The 9670-nt window shown below is 29.6% G+C and overlaps 3 protein-coding genes across 3 annotated transcripts; all 3 read right to left on the bottom strand.

Annotated features, from left to right (window-relative positions):
- Positions 1 to 666: 666 nt before the first annotated feature.
- On the bottom strand, positions 667 to 2540 carry LOC105624067 (solute carrier family 35 member G1-like). The gene is made up of 3 exons (XM_012205426.1): positions 2232 to 2540; positions 1490 to 1705; positions 667 to 1161 (listed from the first exon to the last, which is right to left on the bottom strand). Exons 1-3 carry the CDS (start codon positions 2538 to 2540, stop codon positions 667 to 669), a joined length of 1020 nt encoding a protein of 339 aa, XP_012060816.1.
- Positions 2541 to 5428: 2888 nt separating this feature from the next.
- On the bottom strand, positions 5429 to 6578 carry LOC105624089 (ester hydrolase C11orf54 homolog). The gene is given in 5 exon segments (XM_012205448.1): positions 5429 to 5722; positions 5907 to 6055; positions 6058 to 6084; positions 6285 to 6383; positions 6518 to 6578. Coding segments are annotated over 5 exon segments (630 nt in total).
- A 930-nt stretch (positions 6579 to 7508) lies between these two features.
- Positions 7509 to 9328, bottom strand: LOC105624066 (ester hydrolase C11orf54 homolog). Its single transcript, XM_012205425.1, has 6 exons — positions 9238 to 9328; positions 9067 to 9165; positions 8807 to 8985; positions 8391 to 8688; positions 8032 to 8198; positions 7509 to 7889 (listed from the first exon to the last, which is right to left on the bottom strand). Exons 1-6 carry the CDS (start codon positions 9326 to 9328, stop codon positions 7713 to 7715), a joined length of 1011 nt encoding a protein of 336 aa, XP_012060815.1. The 3' UTR covers positions 7509 to 7712.
- Positions 9329 to 9670: the final 342 nt, after the last annotated feature.

Here is a 9670-nt window from a genome sequence, read left to right as displayed (position 1 = left end):
GTATATATATATATATATATATATATATATATATATATATATACATATACATACATATATATGTATATATGTATGAGATATAGCGATTTACTCTGTTAATGTAGTTGTATCTTTTTTTCTCATTGAATAAATCATCGATAGATATTATATATACATGTATAAACGAGTTATACACGTGCATTTCTCTTGCTATCCAATTATCACTTATGTATATATTTGCACGCATAAATTCGTGAAATTAATTATATATCTTTATTATTATTATTGGTATCATCGTTACTGTTATTATGACTTATATATTTATTTTTATTATCCACATCAAGATTTAAAATAATTTAGATGATTGATGTTCATTGTAAGTGTAATTTTAAGGAATATTAAGAAGAGACACAAAAGAACAAAAAAAATCATTTATAATCGAATGCTACTCATTAATCGGCTCCTTTTCAATGTGTGATACTAGAAACTTGTTTTAATAAGAAATCGAACAGTTAAATGTTCATTGATCTTAATATTATTATTGAAAATTTATTGAGCGTCTTGATTTTTTTACTAATTATTTTTACTAATTTTTGATTTTTTTTAAAGTACAAATTAAATTAGCTTTTAGCAGTTCTCGCTTGCGTTTATTGCGAAATTCGATCACTCGAATGATTGTTTCATTGGCTAAGGAATGAAATCGCAGATCGCATAGATCTCCTTCTCGAAACCCATGCAGACAACGGAAGAGATGATGAGGATCGCACCGGTTAGACTAGTCGACGTGGGCTTCTCACCGAACAAGTAAACCTGGATCAGATAGGCCAGGATGATATCCAGCGATCTGGTGACCGATACCTTACCCGCGCTCTCAATCTTAAGCGCCTTTGTGACCAACACCTGACCGGTAAGGCCAGTCAACGCCACCAGCAGAATCTGGCCCCAGGTGAACCAATCATGAGGTAGTCGAAACTTGTGGAGTTCATGATCAATACCGTGTCTGGACACTGTGAAGTAAAAAACCACAGCAGAGACGAATGACCAACACGATAGGTTTAACACCAGAATGGAGTAATGTATCTCCGAGCACTTTCTCATGACGACGATGTTGAGCGCCGTGAAGAGAGTAGCCAGAATGGCACACAGATATCCCATAAGATTATAGCTCTCGGCACGATGCATCTAGAAGAGAAAAATTATTCGAGGAATCATTCTTGAAGACTATGATGAGCGTTTTTTTGAAATCATTACTTTTTTAATTTAATTTGAATTTAATAATAAGAACAAGAATTCATTTCTTTAACATAAAAACAAAGACTTTGTATATTTGTATAATTTTGTTTGCCCTTTGTACGAATTCTTTGTAATCTGAATGACATTTCAGATTAGATATTACTAATTGTCAATTATTAATATTGTTTTTACACAGTGAATGAAATTTACTCAGCTTTGTCTGTTGAGTTCGTCCTTGGCAAATTAATTTTGTATTCAGTAATAAAAATTAGATTACCTGAAATAAAAAAGGTGGTTTGGCAACAAGGACAACGCCTGTCAGGAGTGTGCAGACTACTAGTATACGCAGAACACCGCAGGGTTCTTTTAGGAAGAGGAAAGATAGCGCGATGACGATCACTGGTGAGCTGAAAATGATCGTGGTAGCATCACCTAAAGGTAATTCTCGAAAGCTATAATACAGCAACGACAGGGTCATGCCACCTACTAGGCCCTGGAAAAAAGAAAAAAAATGTAAATCAATATAGTGGCTTAGCGATCGCATAAAAAACAGAATTTTTCGTTCTAAAAAATGCTTCTCTTTAAATTATTACAATGTATTGATAATAGTAGTACATAAAAAGAGTTTATATATTAAAGAATATTGTTAATGAGTTTTGTTTTATTATCCCATAATTTTTCTGAAGAGATTTTAACTTCGCTAATGTGAACACAGTATTGCAAATGAATAATATTCCGTTGCCGACTTTCCGGCTTAATACAATTAATATGGTATGATGGTGTAGAAAAGCTGTGGATGCCTGCAGATAAGCTCATGATCATTTACATGCGTAATCAGATAAGAAGAGAGTGACTAGTTTGTAATGACCAATATTTCTCTCATGAAAATAGATTGACGAGAAATACCAATTATGTTACAAAATTAAAAACTTTGGCAGATCCAAATATCTTAATAAATCTAGAAACTATATTATCTTCACAGATGATCGATACATCATGTTCAGACGAGCAAACTTTACCTGAAAATGTATGAGTATTCTTTGGCCGGAAGGGCCGAAAAGATTGCTGGACGATTTGCAAGCCACGACAGCCATTGCTAGGATCTGCGTCAAGGCACGAATGACCAACAAAATCATGGGATCCACATGACGAATCGCTTTGACTAAGGCGGAACTGATGGTAAAGAAAGTGCCTGATATAAACGCCAGGAACACCCCGTACCACTTGGTGCCGTCCCGAGTTTCGCCATTGTTAGCAAATTGCTCAGTGTAGTGATAGGCTGGGTGGATGCTGTTGTAGGAAGCTGTGGACTCTATGCTGAATTTCATCGCGGTATGTATACTGAAACTACTGAAGCGAGAATACACGAAGATGACTGGCACTACGTAGTTTAAGAATTACTGTCATCGTCCACCTGTTGACACATCTGCGATTCTGTCCGCAATTAGCATAACTTAAACGACCAACGGATTATTGCGGATTAATGACGTTAGGAAGATTCGGATGAGTGGAGCGACGACTGTGAAGATGAGAGACTTGTCGATAAAAGAATACACGCTGATAAAAGAATAAAGAGATTGCTTTTTGGGACACACAGAAGAGAGTTGCGAACATGATCATCTAATTGAGATGAGAATGAGATACATAGATATACATTCGAAGTCATCTTTATTCGATTGCAATTTTCCAAACTAATCAAATTAAACACGAATTTTTTAGATATGTTATTGATAAATGTATTTTGTTGCTGATTAACATTTATTTTATTTATGATTAAAATCAGTTTATTTCATAAATAATAATTAAACTTTTGTCTTTTATTAGTGTAAAGATGTAAATTAATGATAGAGAAAAATATTGAGGTTTTAAAGAGTTTTTAAAAGATCTTTCTCTTCTAAAAGATACATATCCGAAAAATATCCAGAAAATGTTCAGAAATATTTTGTTGTGAAGTTGTACATTATATCTTCAAAATAATTTTAAAAGATATTAATAACCATCATAGAAGATATTTTTAAGATATTTTGTAATAGACATGTTAGAAATATGTAAATAATATCTTTTAAAGAATAATTAAATTTAAATATTAAAAAATAATAAAACAAAATTTTTTTTTAATTGTGACGTTATAGAACAATTTGATAAACGGAAATACATTCAGCACCGAAGAAACTGGGAAACGATCTTTATTCTCATCTTCATTCTTGTGCATTTTTTTATAGAATAATGTAATAGAATGAAATGCTGGAGAGCTTATTAACGATTTTATAAAAAAATTATTTAAAAAAAAATTTAGCGAACTTATAGAACGTAAATACGAGATCAATAGGTAACTTAAATATATCTAGTATATATATATATATATATCTAATAGATGTTACAAATTCTATCTGTCTATATTTTCATTTTTAGATGAAGATAATATATTTCTCTATTAGAGAAATATAAGAAAATTCTAAATAAAAAATTTAAAAAATGATTTATTTAAATAAACATCTTACATCTTTTATTTTCATGTATAAATGTAGATTAATTATAATAGAGATGACCCAGCAAATGAGAATAGAATAAAATGGATTGAAATTTTTTTCTATCCGAATGCGCATTTTAAATAGCAAATTTTTTTTTTAATTTAATTGGATTCAATTGGATTCAATTAGATTCAATTGGATGCAATTGGATTGAAAAATTGCATTTCCTATTCAAAATTTTGAATTGGAACAGTATTCATAATTCTGTTTGTGTGCACAGAAAAAGTTAATATTATTTTTAGATTGAAAGACATAGAGATATGCTCCATGCAATTTCTATGTGAATGAAAAAATCTTTCTAAATGAATAAAAATGCATTCAGAATTGAAATTGAAAATTCATTTTAACATTCGTGAATCAATAATATTTCTGAAAATCTGAATTCATTTCAATTCATTTCAATCCATTCTCGTTTGCTGGGAAATCAATAAAAATAAAAATTGCTTAAGCTTGAAAAAAAAACATGAGAAATACGAGAAATATAATCTAAGATATAAAAAAAGAGAAATTTAAAAATGATAAAATTATAGTAAAAATGTCATAACTACAGCAATGTCATATATACAGGATAATTGCTCCTAGAAAACTCATCATTAGAGCCCGGATTATCTGTTGTATCGATTCGAATCGACCATAGTGTCCTCACGATTCTATTCACTGCCATTTCGCCCAGTGATTCTCAGAATTTTAATTCGGGCTCTACTTTCATTGATATTAAAACATGATAAAACAAATGGTCTAACGTTATTAACTGTTGATGCTCTTGTTAATGATTTCTTAAACAAGTAAAATTTACCATTTCATGAAATACAGGTACGGGATTAATACGATAGAGCTTCATTGCTGGAGAAAAATATCCTAAATACTCCGTATTAGTATTATTTGATTCAGTTTCATGATAATACCCGCCGCCATCGTTAGACTTAGCATGGTTAAAGTAAATATCCTGAAAAGTATCAGTATTATTACGAATAATTCACGACATATCTGTTTTGAAGTTTATAGATATCAATATTACTTTTTTGAGTGGCATTACTTTGTGTCTGTCTGCGCTAATAAACGTGGCAAATGCCACTACAGACGAAGTTTGATTTTTCCAATATTTAATGCAATAACGAATTTGTTTTTTCTTTCTTATCGGAATTTTCCAATTGTTTTTTATGATATGATGTATTGTTTTTCCGTTTTTTATTATGAATGTACCGCCGAAACCTGTAAGACCAAAAAATTCGTTTGTCTTTTATTTAACGACAAGCTTAATTAATATATCTCTGTGAATTTCTTCTGGTAATGAATGGAAAAAAATGGATAATTATACGTTCAAGATTCTCTTTTTTTATAAATTTTGGATACAAAAACAAGAGACACGATTTTATAAGCATTTTTTTAGCACAACTAAATATTGAAATAATTTCTCGTAGCTGATATTTTCTTACTTTCTTAGCGATACTATGTCAAAATTGTGAAGTACATGGATAAATTTAGACAGAGATGTTATAGCATTTAATGTATAGTTATACATTATTTATATTTTTTTTTAAATTCATATTTGTCGAAGTAAAAAATTAAATTACTTTTTAATTTCAGCTATCCAACAATATATCAAAGCTAATTAAATTTGGAGGAGCATAATCTTACATAATATTTCTTTATATATATATATATATATATATATGTACATGAGTTTATTTCTTACCCATGAGTTGTGAAGATTTTGAAAATCGTTTAATTGCGTGCTGCAGTGCAACTATAAAGTCACGACCAGTGCGATGCTTAGCATGTACTTTGAGAACTTGTTCTCGCAGACCTTTGCTAACGAAGAAGTTCCCGTATATATTGCAATAAGGATTAGTGTCAGTTAAGGATTTTAATACAAAATATTTTTTCTTTTGTGTTATTTCTATTGATGCAAAGCTACTTTTATTCTTAACTGTCATCGTTCCATTCGCTGCTGGTGAGAATGACGCGTTCATAATCAGCTATAAAATAATGTTCGTAAGAAATGAATATAAAACAACAAAATCAAATAAAGTAGTAAGATTTAAAGTAGAAATAAAATTGAAAATAACACTAACTTAATGAGAACAAAACTAAGATATAAATTAAAGAAAATGCAGAAATTAATTGTGTTTAATGTTTCATGAAAATATAAGCAATACATACCTCGACTAATAGTTCATTTGATTGTTTTGTACAAAGACCTCCTTCGATGATCAAGTTATCACTTTGAGTACGATCAAGTTTTTGTAAGATATTTTGGAAGTAAATTTTGTCTTTTAACGGAAATGGAAAAAGATTTGAGATACCACCGAGTCTAAAAGTGCTGTATCACCGCATAATCCTATAAATATACATACATATATTTTATTTTACGGAAAATATTAAGGTGCAATATGCAGATTATTGAGCCGAAATTCTTTAAAAGAGCTGAACTTCAGTGATTCGATTTCTTTATAGACACATATTCAGCTTATGATTGAAATTCAAAGTTATGCTCGATAATTTAGGTGCATCTTTATAGACACACAATAAATCTCTCACCTGGTGTTGCGAGATTGAAAGGTTCCTGAGTCAAATCAGGACAATCCACCCATTCGACTGTAACTTCTTCAAAATCTGTACTCAACTCATTCTGCAAAACTATCATAAAAAAATTTATAATAAAAATTTTATTGATACAAATAACAAAAAAGCACAGAAAATCAACATTACTTGAAATTATGCTCTTCATATATAATTTACATTAACAATCTACAATTATATTATGTGTATACCTGTAGCTAGTTCAGTTTGTTCAGGTACATACAAATCTATTGGTATAATTAGCTCCACCATAATATATAATACTTTATATAAAGTAGAAAATTTATGTATGTATATTGGTAATCAAAATTGAAGTGAATCAATTGTAATCGTGTGTTTAATTCTATCAGTATTGTTAAAAAAAATAGTCACTGCATACATAATTTATTGCATATATATTTAATTATATATTGCATATATAATTTATTAAAGTATATTTCGTTTATATTCTAATACGACGAAAGAAATGAGTCACATGTTAAATACTTAATACATCACTTACTAATTTATATAGTGCAATTAACTTTCACTAAATAAATATATTGCGATATGAATGATATAATTACCTTAGGTTCTGATTATATTATATTAATATAGATAACGAAGTGGTTTTTTTTTTAAATCGCAAACATAAAGCACTTTGATAAACCGCAATCTTTTATCGAAACATGACAGAAAAAGGCAAAATAAAAATATAAGACCTTAACAGTCATCGGTCAACATTAATAATAATATTTCGGAACAATAATATTGTGAGATTCGGAATAATCTTGAGAGATCTTGAGAGAAATTAATTTTGGATTTGTCGAATTGATGAAATTTATATTAGATTTGTTTTATGTGCATAAATAGAGAATTAGTTAAGAGTAGTATCTAAACAGAAGGCATCGTGAATTTTATTCAATTGCAATCTGCTAAAAAGATCGATCTGCTAAGGAATCGACATGAATTTTGTCTTATTTTCTATGAACATTTATTTTATTTGTTGTTAAAATCAATTCATTACACATAGATTAGAATGTCATTTTACATCTGTTATATTATAAAAATATAAATTAAAATTCTCAAAACTTATCAAAATTGAAAGAAGACAATTTCATTATATTTCTTTATTGTTTATCCGTAAATAATTTATTCATGAGTTACGAATCAATTTTACAAGGAAATAGGATTAACTGCATATTTATTTATCAAAATCATGTTTATTTTATGTTTATTTCTTAGTCATAAAGAGGAATGTTAAAATATACATTTGTATAAATTCTAACAAAATATATTATCAACATATTTTCTTTTATCGTTCGCGGCAATTTCAATAGTATAAAAGTTATTTCATAAAATCCAACTTGTAACAATATACATATACATGTAAAAATATATATAACATTAATCTTTCCCAAACTGTAATTTATTGGGCGGTTGATCGACACGATAAAGTGTAGCTGCCATATTGAAGTAACCTTCATATTCGATCGTATCTGGCGTTGTATCAATATGATAATGTCCACCTAATCTGTTCTCATCAAAAGCACTATGAAAATGCTGGACCCTGAGATCTAAATCCTAAAAGACAGAAGCAACGAGTATTTTAATTCACAATAAAACAGAAATGAATAATGGTTTAACATAAATTTATGGACTGTTGCTTTCATAGTTTGAAGATAATTTTTTCTTATTATACGTATTGAATGTCTCTAAAGCTTACTGTTTCAGCGCTAACAAATGTGCCAACAGCTATCAGAGGAGTCTTCATATCGTAGAAACGTAACCAGTTATTAAGCTGAGTCTCGCTAGTCAATGGAGTATCCGAAAAGGCTGGCATAATATGCTGCTTTACTTTTCCATTCCTTACTTCGAACATGCCACCTAAACCTAAGTTTACAGATATTTGAATCAGTTGAGTAGTGAATTGTTTAATTTTATTATATTATATGACAGTAGATTTTCATCTTGAAAATCAGTATATTAGCATACAATGAAAGAATAGCTAGGAATAATGTTGCTAAAAATTGTGCGTAATATATTATATGATTATTATTATATGATAGTTCGTGATAGACTTACCTACGAGCTTATCCTCATAATGTTTTGCTAATGCTTTCTGCATACATGATATGAAGTCTAGATTGCCCATACGTTTTTTAGCATGCACCTTTATAACTTTCCCTGGTTTGCCTTCGCACACATACAGATTAGCCAACAATGCAAAAGTTGTTTCATCTTCATTAGCAACTATCCGTTCAAGTATGCATTCTCCATTAGATTTATTTACAAATGCATAATGCGTTCCATTCGCCACTCCCATGCCAAGTCTATATCCTGGCGAGACTTTGTCATTTACTATGTTCAATTTCATAATAAGCTGAAATAAATATTATATAAATATTTACTTTCTTTTTCTTTTAATTAATTAAAATTATTTAAAATTCTTTAAATTAGATTATTCATTCCATCAAGATAATTTAATTACTAATATACACCTCACAATTGCAACCTGTATGTGGCCAAGGTCCAGCTCCTGCGCCAATGACAAGAGTATCATAATTGTAATTTATCTGTCGCAGCAATGATTTAACATCATAGAATTTGTCTGTCTGGACAGTTGGTAAAAGATATGCTGGACCACCAACTTCTAAAAGAATTGGATTACCACACAAACCTGAAGGAGTAGGAATAGTAAAAAATATGAAATTTGGAGAAAGACCAAGTATATCTTATATCTGTTTGTTGTTTTTCTTACCTTCTTGATAAAAATTGTAAGGCCATCCATTAAAATTAGGACAATCAACCATCTCAACAGTAGCCTCTGCAAAATTTGCAGTCAATCCTCCTGCTAGAACTATGATTATAACAAAAATATTATATAATTATTGTCAGCTGTGATTTCTTATTCAAAACGCTTTATTATTACCATTCATTAACTCATCGAGAGGTGGTTGATGTAATGTTCTTGATGTGATATTTATTTTGGATGGATCCAGAGGTTCCACGTTTCGATTCATCTTAAAAATCAATATATTAGCACACAACGAAAGAACAACTAGGAATGATGTTGCTGAAAATTGTGCGTAATATATATTCGCGTAATATATATTTCGATTTATGATAATGTTATCTAATCACCGGATATCTTGTTTTCTTTCGTAACTTGTTAGATTCCTCAGTCTTCTGAAAAAAGAAACAAATGCATGGTCAGGGCATATCAATTTGCATTGTCGTATAAAAATATGCATAAAGAAAATTATCCAATCGCATTTCTCTTATAAAATCGCACGTAAAATGTGATGGATAATTTTCTCTATGCACATTTTTATCTCTATGAACATAGTCTTACATTATATGAA

This window comes from Atta cephalotes, assembly GCF_000143395.1.
Source record: "Atta cephalotes unplaced genomic scaffold scaffold00072, whole genome shotgun sequence".
Taxonomy (NCBI): Eukaryota; Metazoa; Arthropoda; class Insecta; order Hymenoptera; family Formicidae; genus Atta; species Atta cephalotes.
Note: the sequence above shows the minus strand (reverse complement) of the source record. Positions and strands in the feature narration are given on the sequence as shown.

Bases quoted from the DNA above. Each gene is read 5' to 3' on its own strand.
- LOC105624067 (XM_012205426.1), bottom strand. From the start codon at position 2,540: ATGAAATTCAGCATAGAGTCCACAGCTTCCTACAACAGCATCCACCCA. The intron at 1,706-2,231 runs GTAAAGTTTGCT...TCTTTTTTCCAG, and splicing joins GAATACTCATACATTTTCAG to GGCCTAGTAGGTGGCATGAC. The intron at 1,162-1,489 runs GTAATCTAATTT...TTTCTCTTCTAG, and splicing joins AACCACCTTTTTTATTTCAG to ATGCATCGTGCCGAGAGCTA.
- LOC105624066 (XM_012205425.1), bottom strand. From the start codon at position 9,328: ATGAATCGAAACGTGGAACCTCTGGATCCATCCAAAATAAATATCACA. The intron at 9,166-9,237 runs GTAATAATAAAG...TTATAATCATAG, and splicing joins TCTCGATGAGTTAATGAATG to TTCTAGCAGGAGGATTGACT. The intron at 8,199-8,390 runs GTAAGTCTATCA...CTGTAAACTTAG, and splicing joins TTATGAGGATAAGCTCGTAG to GTTTAGGTGGCATGTTCGAA.